The sequence below is a fragment of the Primulina huaijiensis genome, chromosome 14, assembly GCF_012295235.1.
Source record: "Primulina huaijiensis isolate GDHJ02 chromosome 14, ASM1229523v2, whole genome shotgun sequence".
NCBI lineage: Eukaryota > Viridiplantae > Streptophyta > Magnoliopsida > Lamiales > Gesneriaceae > Primulina > Primulina huaijiensis.
Genome location: NC_133319.1, coordinates 18,305,301 through 18,322,277, shown reverse-complemented (window position 1 = coordinate 18,322,277; position 16,977 = coordinate 18,305,301). Strand labels below are relative to the sequence as shown.

The following is a 16,977-nucleotide window of genomic DNA, read 5'->3' as shown; positions in this document are numbered from 1 at the left end:
TAAACTCGACTAGTAGGACAGAACTCACTCGGACCCAAACTAAAGTATCTCTTATTAGTCTATCAAATATCATCATTCAGTTTCAAGGATATCAGTTTACACCAGAGGGCTAAACTGATGTTTAGATAAGTTTTTTCGTACAAAACTGACCACAACAGTGTACAATTATCAGATAATGTTGGAATGGACAAAAGACAAACTAACAAACACTTTCTTTTTGGAACATATCCATTTTGAAATTCAAGATCATTGGATTCAAAATCTATAAATAGATAAGGAATTCAGTTTAGTAAGGTTCTACGACTTTTACATAGATTCAAGCATTCAAGTATCTGAACTAAACTCAATCAGTGGACCACACTTCACAAAGAACTGTATCTGATCATTGATGATCATTAAGTGTTAGGATATATCAGTATTATAATTAATTGACTTTGATAGCAGTCTATATAATGTTATTCATTCAGTTGAGTTGAACAAGAGTTTCAGTTTGGCAAGTCCAAACTGAACTGAGATTTTACAAATTACTTGTACTATCCAAAACTTTCTATTGTGAGCCTTCCAAAAAGAAGAAGGGGTAATACCTACCTATCCTATGTAAGATTCAACTGCTGAATTTTATCACAAGAACATCAAATATCTTTCAATTTACATTCATGTTTGGGGATTGTTGTACTTTTTGGATTATTGGGCTTTTTCCATTTTGAATGGAAATTGGATAAGTACCTTGTGGGTTTTTTAAGTGAATGGTTAAGTGTCGAATGAAGAGTGTCCAACATAAGAAAATAATCTTAGCATGTATGAGCTTATATGGAATTACACTTTGTAAATGCATAAGAATGATTTGTCAAGAGGCTCTCTCTCTCTCGCCCCTACGTAGAGGGTGCAAATCAAGGGCCCGATTTTGTACTGGAAAATGATTGAATTGTGTGTAAGCGTACGAAGCGACATGTATGCATTGATGTCGGACTGATCAAATCAAAATTGACCACCAAATTCACTTGGATCTTGCTACTTTCCTGATTTTTTTCCTTTAAAAAATTCACTCCAGATCCTTCTGGGTGTGAATTTCCACTTGTCTCTTATTGTTGGTACTCCCATATGGCTGACTATTGGTGCTCAAACTGAGCAACCTTTGGCCTTTTGGATGGCCATTCTGTGACTGTCCATATGAAATCCAAATGCATATATATAGAGGCAAACCCGAGTCTTTCAAAAAATTCTCAGACTCGTATATTATTTTAATTTATATTCTAGTTTCTGCCTCTTGTTATTGTGTTCCGACTAGTAGAAAAGTTTAGGTACTTCTTCAGTTCGTTGATTTAGTACCTTTTTGCTGGGTTATTAATGGTTATCCCGTTGTATCATGGGAAATAATAGTCTAACAAGATCCTCAAAACACATACTGGAGGGGACAAATCAGTTTTAAGGATATTGTATTTCGTACAGGCCTCAGTTTGCTTTACTGTTTTCGTTCATTTGTTCATATCCAACCTTCTGTATTTGTAAGAAATTTACATTATTTTATTCATCTTTCGAGAACTACGATATTGGCTTACAAATTCTTATTCTTTCAGTGTGATTTTATACTCGTATATTAGTCGATAAGCCCTAACTCAATATATTTCAGTCTTGATTATTTGTTTAATATATTTCATTTTGTGGATTCATCATTTATCGTTTATAAATATAAAATGTAAATAAAATATTGCATATTAGAATATAAATAAATTGGATAAAATTAATAATGACTATAAAATTTTAATATTATACATTTCCAACATATATTTATATACAATACACTAAAAAAATGGTTGCGACGGTCAAATCATTTGCTAATTTCGTTTGCGACGGTTTTTGGGATGATTTTGACCGCCGTCACAAAGTCAGCAGTCGTTGAACATTAGCGACAGTTTTTTAAAAACCGTCGCTAAAGTTAGCTGCAATTTGGTAAAACTGTCGTCAAATTAACGATGGTTATTGAAAAACCATCGCTAAAGTTAGCTGCGATTTTGGTAAAACTGTCGTCATATTAGCGACGGTTATTGTAAAACCGTCGCTAATTTACCGACGGTTTTTATTGAAAAATAGTCACTAAAATTAGCTGTGATTTTGGTAAAACTGTAGCCAAATTAGCGACGGTTATTGTAAAACCGTCTGGTTTTTATAAAAACCGTGCTATATTTAATATTTTTTTACAAAAATTCATATTTATTATATATTTAAAAATATAATCATCAAATTTTATTTCTAATGTATTTTAATATTTAACAAATCTAATAAAGTTCGCTAATCATTTGTTTCGAAAATATAATTAAACTAATATATATGCAACTGAATCCAATTGATATTGTATATAAAACATATGAAGTTCGTCTGATATGTCAACTAAGATGTACAATAAAAATCATACACATAATGTAAGAAATACTATGGTGCCTCAGTCTCGTAATCATCGTAACTGTCATGGCCATCGCCATCACCATCGTCATGTCCATCATCGTCGTCGTGGCCCGAGTCATGTGATGACACAATATACTTATGTGAGTAACCGTGTCCATCCAATGATCTACGGTCGTGTGAAGGCCTAGTGACAAAGCGGCCGCTGTGTGACGTATCTGCTGGGAAGCGGCCGAGCTATGATCCTCCTGCTGTGAAGCGACCGCTATAAGAGGAGCTGCGTGGACGGGAAGCTCTGTCGTATGGCTGAAGGGGTGGCTGCATAGGTGCTCCTTGAGACATGCTAGCGACGAGTAGATGTACTTGTTCTTTCAAAGTGGACATTCGAGTACTCAACAACTCGTTCTCCTTCTTCGATGCTCGAACTCCCTCGCTAGTACGTTCGACCGTGCTTTTCTACCATCGAATCCTCCCTCAATTTCTGGGTCTTCTGACTCATAGCGGCCATGGAACCCTTAGCCCTATTAGAACCTCCATGTGACGTGGAGATATCTCCTCAGGATAAATCGTGAAGCCATCGATCCACAGCCATAAATCCGTCCTTTCGGTCCACCTGTCACCAACTTGAACATCGTGTTGACCTCATGTGTACCAGGAGCTTCCGGAATGGTTTCATCCTCATACGGGGTAAACGACTCAGCGATATATGTATCCATAGCTTCCTGAGATGTATAATATAATTCCTATTATTTATTTGATTTAAAAACTATTACATTTGATTACTTAAATAACTTTTGAAAATGAAACCTACATTGACACGTCGTGATCGCTCGTCAACGAACGTCCCATCTGCATGCCTGTAGAGATAGTCAAACCTTTCATGGTCAAATTCACATCAGCGACGGTTTTCAACGAATAGTTTTTTGTAGTGATATACACATTGACATCATAATGCATCCAAAACGATAAATAAAAGAGCAAATAATAATAATAAACAAAATTTTCGAACTGAATGGGAAGATGTATTCATATTTAGACACAATGGCTTCATATTCCTCTTGTATATCGATTTAAATTTCTTACTCTATAATACGATCATATATGTTATAATAAAAATCAGCGACATAATAAATTGACTATTATTAAAACGTCAAGAGTGGACAGAGCTAATTAATGGAATTTTTTAAAAATGATTATTTTATTTTAGTAATAAACGAAATTTTTTATGAGCATTTTACCTGCCTTTTACAAACACTAAAATAAAAGCATTTTTAGTATTTTGGTAAAAATTAATTTCAAAATCACTTATTTATTAAATAATCAATATTAAAAAAAATTATAAATTTTCAAACATCACTCACTTATAATTTCTTCACAATCTATAAATTTAACGGGAAATTGGCCTTCAGTCCTCAGCCGTCGTTTTTTTTTATGTTCAGTCTCTGGATACTTTTTTAGTACTACATTTACACATGAAGTGTACCACATTTCCACATGAAGTGTACCACAATTTGTATGACATAGTATCACAATTTTGTGGGTAGAAAGTGAACCCAAAAAAATGTTTTGATTGGAGATATTTCACCAACTTCAACTAAATTTAATCGTATTTTATATGTCAAATTTATTTATTTTTTACATAGCGACCGATTCAAAATATATGTATTGAAGCTGATTATTTATAATAATAATAATAATTTATATAGAGCGGAGCTAAGCTGACAGTAGGTGACGTCAGCTATAATCTGAATCAGCTGAACGAGAACGGACACCAATGTCTTCCGTAGCCGTGCTCCTCAGCTCTCCGGCTTGCACTCTCCGCCTATCGTTTCCGGATACGACACCGTTTCCGAAGCTCCGAAACGACGCGTTTCGCTGCTGCAAAAGCAACAACAAGAAGAAGCTGTATCTATATTGCGCGTTGCCTTTCGAACTCTCTCCTCCGCCCATAGACCTCGACACTTCCGTACGCGTCCCTTCGCGATCATTTTATCTGTTGATTGAGAAATCCGAATCCGCATGGTGATGATATCAAGTTAAACTGATGGTTTTCTGTTCAATTGGAATTCAAAATCTTTTTTTTTTTTTTACTTGTGAATTCTGTTACGATTGAAGTCCAACTAGAGACACGAATCCGAAATCATTAGGTACTAATTTTGCAGTTAACGTATGAAATATAAAATTGCTCAATCTCTGAAGCTGATAAGCATTGAGGTGTTATGGAATCGCCTACGATATTTGGTGTACTCCATGGACACTAACTCGATGCTAGTCTTAAGCTTCTTCTCATTTCAACTGTATGAGCTCTTTAAGAGAACATATGTTATGTATAGAGCTTATCTGAAAAGGAGATGGAGAAAGTCTCAAGTTACTTATCATCCATCAATAATATCATGTGAAGTGAATGGAGAACATGTTACTGCATTTGGGTTAGTGGTGGGGACTATGGAAATGGCACATATTTTATGTTTTTATAGATATATGAACTGTATGTTTATGAAAACATTGGTTGGAATAATTTAAAATTGATCTGTCTAATGTACTTGTCAAATTGAGCATAAATTGTTCTTTATTTTTTTACTGCAAATTTGGCTGAAATCGGCTGATGAATAATATTCGTGATTATGTCAATGTTACGAACCATTCATCGTCAAACTAATTTGGTCGCAAGTTCTTCAATTACATGGGATGGTCCAAAAGTTACGCTGTTGTGTGACTTTGCGAGAAAGACTGGCAACTAGTGGCTAATCTTTGTTGTCAAAAAATACCATGCCAATCATCAAGCTATTGAGTTTACTGTTACTGAAGATAAGAAAAGGCATGACTTGTACTATCACTGAATTAATGATGAACCTCGTTGTGTTGCCGGAATTGAGCAAAATGCTTTGTGTTGCCTGCTTTGCATTGTTTCTCTGGTATTTCATGGGATATTTAAAATTTACATGCTCTTTTGCTTATGAATGAAAAGAAAAGTATGCTCTATTTGTTCTCACTTGGTAAATTTTTGTGGGATCTTGTTTCAGGAGACAACTACAGAAGTCGAACCAGAATTCTTGGAAGATTGGATAACAAATAAATTTGATAATGATGATGAGGCATTAGATGCAGTGAACAATGATGTTGCGGTATGTAGATGGTAAAATTGAAATTATGCCTTCCTTGCTCTTCTTAGTGAATGAAGTAGAAACCATTTGTAATTCCTTAGCAAATGAAGCATTTTTTTTCTTTTATTAGTTTATGTCAGCACCTTTTTGTCCTTGCTTTTCCTCAGGGAGTAAAATAGCTAAATATAAATCTTTAATACCAGCATGGTGAGGGTCGCAAAAGTTTCAGTAAGTTGAACACAGGACTTGTCAAATTAATTTGTTTGTTGTTTGATGTTTTGGGTTGGGCATCCTTGTTTTCAAGGAAGTGAAAAAGTTTTCTTCAATATTCAACTTATTTTATTAATCCAACATTCTGCCTTATAAAATTTAGGCCTCATTTGGGTGTATGTAGTAATTGAAATTGATATCTGCAAAAATTCTTGTCTGCATAATATAAGGGCTTAGCATAATTTCTACATTCTTTTTTATTATGTGCAGCTGCTATTGCATTTGTTAATTTATGGCTTAGAAATTAATACATCATTTATTGTTAATGATTGACTTTGTTCCAGAAATTTGATTTGGCTTTCTTTCTTTTAGGTTGTGGATCTTTCAAATTATGGCAGAATTAGAGGTAAATCTTTCCAAATTATATTCTGCGGAATTAAAAATCGTTTCAATTAGTTGGTTGTCATTTTATTTGTGTAATTTTTGACAAATCATTACATAATCAGTTTTTCAAAAGAAACAAATTTTTTATGCGGACAAATATTATATCTCTCTTCGCTCTCTAACAACTCAATTCTTCAATGACATCATCACCTAACATGGTATGAAATCCATGCAAAAGACCTAGGAATGTTTCATGTAAATGGCCCTAGAATTGGAATTAATCTCGTCACTATGAGGTGTCATATTGAAGAGATTAATTATTAAATGCCTTTTTTCTCCACCATGTCAAACTTTTAGATGGGATGGCCACATAGCACAAATACTCTTCTTATGTGGTCAGAATTACTAATTTTTCCATCTGTTTTGATAGGTTTCATTGATGGTTTCCATGTGTATACACATACCTAAAATATAACATATTCTTGGCGTATATTGTAAATTATCCAATTGAATACACCGACATTCTCTTTTAAATTTATCTTGGGTATAGTGATTGTTTTTCACTTTTATCTTGATTTCTGATGAAGTCAGTGGGCAAGATCGAATACAGTTTCTGCACAATCAATCTACCGCAAACTTTGAATTTCTTAGTGAAGGCCAGGTAGTCTTGGGCATTTTTCACATTTTTCCTTTCATGTAAGCTCCAAGAGAGGCTAGTCTGTTTCGGCTCGAATGTTGATTGCTCTGTTATACTTTTAGGGTTGTGATACTGTTTTCGTGACGTCAACTGCTCGAACAATTGACCTTTCTCATGCATGGGTCATGGTAATCTCTATTTTGAAATTGTAACTGATAGTTGATTTCCGATACTTACAAACTTTTTACTCATCCTTCCCTTATTGTTACATCAACAGAAAAATGCAGTAGTGTTGGTGGTCTCACCAACAACTTGTGGAAGCATTGTTGAAATGCTGAAGAAGTATGTTATAGATATTCCCTTTCAATCTTCATTTACCATACTTTCCTTTAGCCTCTAAATGATTGTCTCATGAATGCATTTGTACCTTTTATATTCCCGAGTTTGCATAACATCAGCTTCCCCCTTCCCCTCTTTCACCAAAAGAAATGACTTTCTTGTTATGTGACATAATGATCTGGAACTGAATCTGTCTGAGACTTTGTATCCTTTATAGGAAGCCGAGGCTATGATTAAAAAATCTGTTAACTGCATCTGTTTGCGCATTGACCACATCCCAACTCGGCATCTTTCAGTTGATCAAATCTTTGATTTATGTACCTCTTTGGACTTCTATACCTTTCCAAACTGTATGCATTTTTTCTAAAGCCTATATTCCTAAAATTGATGCTAAATAAATGATAAAGAAAACCAAGCACTAACTTCTGGTGAGAAAGTATTTATCTTTCGCTTATTAATCCGAGGGTGCATTTTTTTCTTGACACTGTTTAAGACGCAGAGCATTACTGTAGAAATATGTGGTTAGATTGTATAAAATCAAATCTCATTTATTTATAGTTAATAGAATCCATTTTATTTTGTTAGGGTGTATTTCTTTGTAAATAGATATAGATTGATCCTAATGCCCAGAAACTTGGGATCTTGGTTTGTATTTCCTGTTAAATATGAGGTAGATTGATCGGTGGAAAGAATAAAGCTCGTTCAGTGGCCAAAGGTTTTATGCGAACTTTTGGAATTGACTATAACAAATTGTTTGCCCTGGTTGTTAAACTTAATACGGTTCGGATCCTTCTCTCTTTGGCTGTTAATCCTATATCAGTTTGATATTTAAAATGCCTTTTTAACCTTGGATTTGAAGATGGAAATGAAACTGTTTGTAAAATCAACAAATACTTGATGGCTTGAAACAATCTCCTCGAGCATTCTTTAATAGGTTCTCGAAGGCCATCAAGAATTTTGGCTACAATCAGGGATAGGCTGGCCACTCCATGCTTGTGGGACACTTTTAAATAGGAAAGGTCGTCATCTTCATAGTCTATGTTAATCATACTCGTGTCCCTTGGAGTGAGAATGAAGATATGAAAAAACTCAAACCAATGATGGCCAATGAATTTGAAGTCAAAGACCTTGAAGCTTTAAAATACTTATCAGAAATGTAGATTGCAAGAAGTACGAAAAGGATTCAGCCTCCTAAAGGAAATACGCTTTAGACCTCTTGGAGGAAACATATATGCTAGGGTGTTAACCAAGTGAGACTCGGATTGAACTTGGTAATAAAGGAAAATGTTGGAAGGATGACTCGGCGACAAAGAAAATTATCAACGCCTTCTTGGAAGACTTATTTATCTCTCACGAAAAGGGCAAATATTGCATTCGCGATCAGTTTGGTCAACTGGTACATGAATTTTCCATGTCAGGTTCTCAATATTATGTATCAAGATGCCTGATGCAAACAACAGGATAAGTCTTATTCTTTGCTAAAACTAGTGTAAGAGTGTAAGGATTTACTAATACTGCTTGGGCATGTTCAATTGATGGTCGAAAATCAAAATCAGGATGTTGCACTTTATTGTGGGGAAATCTAGTAACATGTCATAGCGAGAAACAGTCTGTTATGGCTAAAAGCAGTGTAGAAGTAGAATATACAGTCATGGCTCTTGGAACATGTCAGGTTGTTTGGATTAAGAGAGTGACGGAAAAATTAAAAAGCAGGATTTGAAAATCCTATGAAACTCTATTGTGATAACAAGTCGACCATAGGTATATCTCGTAATCTAGTTCATCATGATAGAACAAAGCATGTTGAAGTAGAGCGGCACTTTATTAAAGAAAAGCTGAAGGAAGGCACGATTAAGATTGAATATGTTCCTACTTCACAACAATTAGTCGAGCTACTTACTAAAGGGCTGAGTGAGAATATTTTTGAATTTCTTGTCCACAAGACTGGTCTCATCTACATCTAAGCCCAGCTTGAAGAAGGGGAACATAGAAATATTTAGTTAGATTGGATAAAATCAAATCCAATTGATCCTAACGCCTAAAATATTGGGATCTTCATTTGTATTTTGTAATTATTTAAAAGGAGCTGTACTCAAAGTGTAAAGTTGCTAAATTAATAAAATATTTGTTAGCCGGAATAGTTTTATTTTGTTGTTCATTGACTGTTATTGAACCTTTTATCGGCCACTCCTGAGTAAATATTGAATTAAGTTATTGGCTATAAGATGCCACCAACACAAATCATGGGCTATAACCCCTAAGATTGAAAAGTTAGTACTAAGTGATTCAAAAACTCGTACATGTGGATGCACACACCATTGGCTGTTCAATCACAGTTTTACATCTCTTTGTACGCAAACATCTTTGTTTTGAAGGTACATATTTTTTGCTGACAAAGTGGAAATTCAAGATATTACGAACCAGACTAGGATGTTTGCATTATTGGGACCTAAAAGCGTTGAAGTATGTGTTTTCATTAAAATATAATCTTTTCCTTTTTGTGTTTACATTTATGTCCTTAGATATCTTCTGTTTTTGCTGATTTGTGATGCGGAAACAGATGATGAAGAATTTGAATGTGGGTAATCTTGTTGGTCAACCATATGGTTCTCACAAACATTACAATGTAAGTGTTAGTTCCAAGATGCTGAAGCCGTATCAAACTTTATTTGGGTTTCTTTATTCAAAACTGGAAATTTCAACTCGAGAATGAATTAGTAAGTAGTAACAATGATGTTTTTGCTACCATCAGCTGTGAATTCATCGTGAGCTCTTTGGGTTGCCTTTCTAGGTTATGAGCTTTCTGCAAGTATCACTTTTTTATATTATGTCGAATGGCGGACTCATTTCTTACAGTAATGAAAAGAATGTAGTTAAGATTAGATTTGTTTTTAGTTTAATTAGTAAGAAGCCCGCATCTAGATGATGAATCTGAGTAGTTACAGTTATTTGAGTAGTTACAGTTATTTAATTTGCTATTCTTTTTGCAGAATATTATATATAATGGGAAATCAATAGAACTCCTTATGCTATGCAGATCGGTGGGATCCCTTTGACTGTGGCGGTAGGAAGTACAATTTCAGAAGAAGGATTTACCTTAATGATGTCTCCATCTGCTGCTGGATCTGTCTGGAAGACTCTTGTAGGTCAAGGCGCAGTTCCTATGGGTGCTAATGCTTGGGAAACATTGAGGATTTTAAGAGGTAAAAAAATTGGCTCTTTTTTGTTATTCTTTTGTTCTTCATGGGCATTTTGGCATGTGTGTGTTTTTTCTGTAATTCGTTGAGGTTGAGCGACTTTTCCTACAGTATTTCTTTGACATGTTCTGGGATCTTAGAGTTTCTGAAATATTGTGGCAACTTGGGATTCTCGTTTACATATCAATGAAGTCATGTTATATTATTGTGCAAATTTACCGTCTATTTCTTGCAGACATTGTTAGGGACTTGAGTTATTTCGTATTGGGCTTTAATAAAATGGTCCAAAGTCATTCTCTAGTTAGTAAGAGAATTCTAGAAGCCATAACTTGGGAAAGGGAAAAGAGAATGTAAGAGGAGAGAGTTGTTTTGGGTTAGGCATTGAGTATTTTATTTTGTTGAGTGGTTTACTAGCTTAGGCTAGGAAAGAGGAGAGTTCCTCTTGTACAGAGTTTATCTCTGGGTTGATATTAGTATAATTACAATTTGCAACAGACGTTTACATGTTAAATTTTGCAGGACGACCTGCTCCTGGAAAAGAACTCACGGACGAATATAATGTTTTGGAGGCAGGTCTCTGGAGGGCAGTTTCTTTGAATAAAGGTGGCACTTTTTACTACATTTCTTCTCAAGTGAAATCTTACATGGTTGTTTTTTTGAAGCCATGGGTTTCTTTGGCAGGGTGTTATAAAGGACAGGAGACCATATCCAGACTTGTAACTTATGATGGAGTCAAGCAGAGATTATGGGGTTTACGGTTATCATCCCCAGTGGAACCAGGCAATATCATTACCTTTGATGGAAATAAGGTAGTCCCCATGTTCTTCTCTACGCTATGAAAAAATAATTTTTTGAGGCAAAATACCTAAGAAGCTTCTTATTAAAATTCTTTTTCTGGGAGCTTTAACTTCTCTATGTATCAAATGGACAGGACAACCATTCATGGAGCCAATTTCCGTTTTCAGTGTCACTGTCATTTGTATTTTTTCAACATCTAAAGTTGCGAACAATGCCTGTAAACTGCAGGTTGGCAAACTGACAAGCTTCACAGCTGGTAGGAAAGGATCTGAGCTATTTGGACTGGGATATATCAAGAGGAGAGTGACTTCAGAGGGAGACTCCGTAACTGTTGGTGAGGGTGCCATTGGTAAACTGGTGGAACTTCCCTTTCTTAGGGAGCAACTTTCACCACCAAAGACTTAGCCTTGTGACTATCGTCCTCCAAACATTGGTATGCCTTTTGAGATAATGTATTCCTGTTTCGTTGTTGTATTATGGGGCACTACATAGCTAGTTTATGTGTAGAAAATATTAGAACAATGTTTTTCCAGTTAATATGGTGTGTGAAGTGCATGTGAGCATAAACCATATAAGGATTGAATCGCAAATTTTAGCTGGTTAAAAACAAGATGAGACTTGGTAATTGGTATAGTAATCATATGTTTCATGTATGCAGATGTAATTTGAACTTTTCTCTAAAATTTATAGATATTTGTCAGAAGTGTATTGAAGTATTCCATTATGAAAGCTGTTTCCAATCCCCTTAATATTCTGCATTTTAATGCACTTCATTATATGTTTTATGTGGATGATTGGATTCACAAAGACTCCCAAGTTGTGCACCGTTTTTGGTTTAAGTGATGAGATTGTTTGCGGATAAATTAATCTGTGATGACTGAAATGAATAGATGGGATTGGATATTAAATAATTTTATATAAATAATGATATGCTATTATTTGGTTTGTTAGATTGAGATATTATTATGTAATGAATGATAAATTATCGGTTTACTCTTAACAATTATAAATAGCATTATATTTGATTTTGCAGACTAAGATTGTGATCGGAAATTGAATTGTTTTTTCACAGTGATCGTTATAAATTTAACAATATTCGATTTACTTAATTAATATGCAATTAAAATTATTGTTAAAAGATGAATGAATATTAGAAGGCATTTCCCATCAGTGGCACAGATTATGTCAACTTGAGGACGTTTTAATTCTACATATTTGAAGGAAACAAATTCCATACCAAATGGTTTCCGAAATTGGAGCAAGTCTCTTGTGACACGGTCTTACTAATCTTTATCTGTGAGACGGGTCAACCCTATTGATATTCATAATAAAAAGTAATACTCTTAGCGTAAAAATTAATATTTTTTCATGGATGACTCAAATAAGAGCTTCATCTCACAAAATACGACCCGTGAGATCGTTTCACACAAGTTTTTGTCCCGAAATTATTCTTCTTATTCATGATATTGATTTTTTTTTTTATCGATAAAATATGTTTGTCACAGTAGGCTAAAAGATATAAATTTGATGTTTATTCTTGAAACGTTGTGTACCCACATGAGCAATGTAACAACTTGATATTGGAAATTAAAAGGAAATCAATAGCCAATACTCAATATTTTCCACCTTTTTTCCCTTTCTTTGGGGGAGGCATACATTTTCGTAACAAAATTCTTAGTTTTTAGCGATTAAAAACTAATTAATATTTAAAAAAAATACAGGGAAAAATTGCCCCTTCGTCCATTAGGTTACACCCTTGATTACATAAACACCATTGAAGGGACAAAAAAAAAACTGATTTAAAATGTAGTATGTTTATGCTACATAGTGAGTAAGGTAACACAACAATGCAACTTAGACCTCATCTGTCCAAAAAAACCTGCCAAAAACTATTGTACAGCAAGTCCATCCCCCACACATGAAATCTTGTGTATTATTCTATGTTACATCTTTTACTACTTTGAATCTGATTGGTATAACAACTAATGTAGTAGCATAGAAGATTCAAAACTTTGACGCAATTTACTCTAAATCCCCTCTCTTCTGTAAGTAGAATTGAACATGTTGTTATTAGCATACAAGGGCCTGTCAGGAATCACTGGAACCTCAATATCTCCTTCCAACATTTTCAAAGCATCCGATATTGTAGGCCTCAAAGCCACCATCAAATGAGAACACAATATCCCAATCTTCACAAATCTTTCCATTATCACCTTAGGATATCTCTTTCCTCCACATCCCTCATCTTCCAACAATGAAACGTCCAAAACATGCTCTATCTTTCCATCTTTCACAGACGGCCACGCCCAGTCGGTTATCAAAAACGTCGATTCCGACAAATCAAGAGCCTTTCTGCCACACATTATTTCAAGAATCACCATTCCGAAGCTATAAACATCACTCTTTTCTGTCAGCTGACCGTACATAGCGTATTCAGGTGCTAAGTAACCGTGAGTACCTGCTATTCTAGTGGTGAAATTGGATATGGATTCTTGTCCTTGTTTTGCGAGCCCGAAATCTGCGACTTTGGCTCTCATACTTGAATCTAACAGTATGTTTGTAGGCTTAATATCTCTGTGATATATAGGAGGCTTCACTCCATAGTGAAGATAAGCTAATGCATTTGCCACATCCAAGATTATGTTCTTTCTCTGAGGCCACGTCATTGGCTTCTTACCATATTTACCTTTTCGCAATGGAAATAAATGATCATGTAAATTCCCATTTGGCATGTAATCATATACCAAGTATTTCTGGCTCTCTCTTTCACTATATGCATCCCCGCTCGACACAGAGCAGCCTCGAAGAGGCACAAGGTTTCTATGCTTTAAAACACTGATGATCTCAACTTCACGATAGAAATCAAATTCCCCCTGAAAATCTGAATCCACGATATTCTTGACAGCAATCATGGTTCCGTCAGGTAACTTCCCTTTATAAACGACACCGGATTGGCCTTGTCCTATGAAATTCTTGGATGAAAAGAAGTTTGTTGCCTTTTCAAGATCTTCACTACTGAACCAGAATGTATCAGTCTTTGGTCTCCAGTTCAGTAGCGCATTTTCTTCTAAATCTTGATCCGATACTGAAAAGATCTCTGAAACTCTCTCCCTTTTCGGCCAATTGCTCCCACTCAGCACAAAACTGATCAAAAGAATCGTTGCTACAACCGCAAAACCGCCCACGGTTGAGCCAAAAACAAGAGCCCATTTCTTTGCATCTTTTTTCAAGTTCAAAGGTAGGCCAAAAATGCATGAAAGTGCTCCATTACTCTTAGGGCCAAACTTGTTAACTTTTCCTGCAGCATAAAGAATTGTGTAGTAAAAACAGCCTTTTGAATGAGTATGATTCCCATCTACACTCATCAACCGAGCCTGAACCTTAAAACCAGCAATCACGCACGAATCACAGGCAGTAAGGTCTGTTAAATCTTGGCTACATCCCGTTTCTAGGGACGTATCCAACCCCAAAACTGATGACCACTCGGCTTCGGTTTGAATTCCGGCACACACATCAGTAGTGTTAACGAACTGTGAGGCCTGAAAACACAAAGAAGTGAGATTTTCAGGCAACTTGAGGAAGCTAAGCATTTCTTGAAAATCCAACAAACAAGAAACCGATGTTTGAAGATCCGGTAATCGAAAGAGAGACATTTGTTTGAGGTATTCAGCAAAGGCTACGCCATACAGACTTTTAAGAGTCTGGCAACAATTGCTAGATTCACCAAGTTCTTTTGTGTTCCTAATGCTGTCTTCTTGACAAGAAGATGAATCCCATGGAAGTTTCAAAACATATTTGAAGTCGAAAGGACACGATGATTCGAGGACTGGAGAAGATGAAGCACTAATTTGTGGGAGAATACAGAGAGAAACTACAGATAATAGCACAACTAGATGATCAAGAATCATCATATTTTGGAGCTAATTGAGAAATAACAACATATCAATGAATCCTCTTCATCATTAAAAAGATCACTAAAAAATAGATACCTTTCTAAGTCAAGATTGAGAAGATACCAACAAAGTTTATTGGGTTTTTTTTTCTTTCTGAATATTTGTACGACTTTTCTCGAGGGGAAAAATGGCTTTATAGTGGTGCAACGTAGTTTTCTTAGAATATGAAATGGACAAGAAGTCTCTCAGGGCTTTCGTGGAAGAGAACCTTAGAAGAATATAAATTAATAAAACTTAGTTTGCTGGAAAAAAAAATTAAATACCATTAAAATATTTAATTTTATAATTACTTTATTAAAAACTTTCTCAAATCATTTCATATTTTATATTGAAAAAAATCTAAATAAAACTTCCTTTTTAAATATTAACTCTTCAAAATTGAAAATAATTTGGTGTTAATTGTTTAATATTATTTGATCTTGAATCTTTTACTAGTATATATTATGTTTGGAAATTATATTAACTTCCAATATTATATTAGATCACCTAAAATTTATGTGAGAAGATCAATGGGCTAAAATATTTTGCCAAAACAAGGTAAAATCTTTTATTGAAATTTTTGAATGATCTAAGGAAATTATATTGTTCTAAATATTAATGAAAACATGAATATTATATTGAACAGCTCTCTTGTGAGACGGGTCAACCTTATCGATATTCCATATAAAAAGTAATACTCATAGCATAAAAAGTAATATTTTTTCATGGATGACCCAAATAAGAGATCCATCTCACAAAATATGACCCGTGAAACCGTCTCACACAAGTTTTTGCCTATTATATTTTTTTCCTCGTTTTTTGCCAATCCTTTTATAAAAAGAAGGGTAACTTTGTAGTGCCATAAAATGGGAAAGAAAATGAAATATTTATGTTTTTACTATATTTATAATCTTATTTTTTTAATTTTAACGATTTTAATGTTTTGGGTTTTTGTAGAGACACATAAAAAACACATGTTAAACAAATTACCCACAAGGAAACGATCACTATACAAGACATTGATTATTTTTTTCCGTCCTTCATATTCAATATTTAACAATATAGTGCTGAGATATTACTTTTTGAATATAGTATAGGGCAGCTTTCAGTTTTTTTTTTAAATTTTAATTCATATTTTTACTAAAAACATGTAAATTTATTATAATTATGAAATTCTTTACTATTTTCGATGGGATGATTTTTAAAATTTTATGTTATTTTTTAAGTCTAATTTATTTAATTTAAAGTGAGTACAATTCAGCAATTTAGGTGCTTGAGAAAATAAATTTGAGTATCATTAATTTGTTATGAATGAATTTGTTTTTCATTTAATTTTTAATGCATTAATTTAATAATATTTTTGTGAAATTATAAACTTTTGGTATGAATTATCCATGTATGATTATATATTTATATTTTGTCATTTTAATATAAATTACAATATTCTATTACGTTTGTGTTCATGAAAAATAATTTTAATTAATTAACATATTTGAAATTAAAGATATGCTTGGAATTTAACATTATCAAAATTTAGAAGCTGACTTTACCAAAATCAATAATGATAATTCAACGGTTTTTTATGTTATTTTATTTTAAAAATATATATATAATGCTGATATTTAAAAAAAGGTTAAATCAAATATTTCAATAAGTCTATTAATATTTTCTTTGGCCGTGAGAAGAGTTTTTGTCACTATTAGATCTCGAATTCAATACATCATCTCGAACTCGAAATATTGGTATTATAGGTGTAAACAAACCGAATCGAGCTGAATATAACGAAAATTTGAATTATGCAATTTGGCTCGAATTAGTTCTATTCGAATTCGAGATCGATTCAAAATTAAAAACTTTTAAAAATTTTGGCTCGAATTCAGTTTGAATTAAAGCTCGTGTTCGAGTTCGACTTAAAAAATTCTAACATGTTCTCGAACGATTTGAATTATTGCTCGAAAATAAGTACTCGAAAGACT

General features: G+C 33.9%; 2 protein-coding genes across 3 annotated transcripts; one reads left to right on the top strand and one right to left on the bottom strand.

Moving 5' to 3' along the window:
* The first annotated feature begins 4,091 nt into the window (after nt 1–4,091).
* LOC140957283 (putative transferase At1g60990, chloroplastic) lies at nt 4,092–11,785 on the top strand. Its single transcript, XM_073414466.1, has 13 exons — nt 4,092–4,366; nt 5,424–5,525; nt 6,087–6,120; nt 6,686–6,759; nt 6,858–6,923; nt 7,013–7,077; nt 9,450–9,537; nt 9,635–9,700; nt 10,112–10,277; nt 10,791–10,874; nt 10,953–11,080; nt 11,298–11,502; nt 11,562–11,785. Exons 1-12 carry the CDS (start codon nt 4,175–4,177, stop codon nt 11,472–11,474), a joined length of 1,242 nt encoding a protein of 413 aa, XP_073270567.1. The 5' UTR covers nt 4,092–4,174; the 3' UTR covers nt 11,475–11,502; nt 11,562–11,785.
* An 886-nt stretch (nt 11,786–12,671) lies between these two features.
* LOC140957571 (probable receptor-like protein kinase At1g11050) lies at nt 12,672–15,225 on the bottom strand. Of its 2 annotated transcripts, XM_073414884.1 has the most exons (2): nt 15,059–15,223; nt 12,672–14,940 (listed from the first exon to the last, which is right to left on the bottom strand). In XM_073414884.1, the coding sequence occupies exon 2, from the start codon at nt 14,720–14,722 to the stop codon at nt 13,097–13,099; it is 1,626 nt and encodes a 541-aa protein (XP_073270985.1). In that variant the 5' UTR covers nt 14,723–14,940; nt 15,059–15,223; the 3' UTR covers nt 12,672–13,096. The 2 variants fall into 2 exon arrangements, with proteins under 2 accessions (XP_073270985.1, XP_073270984.1); XM_073414883.1 differs by having other exon boundaries at nt 12,672–15,225.
* Nucleotides 15,226–16,977: the final 1,752 nt, after the last annotated feature.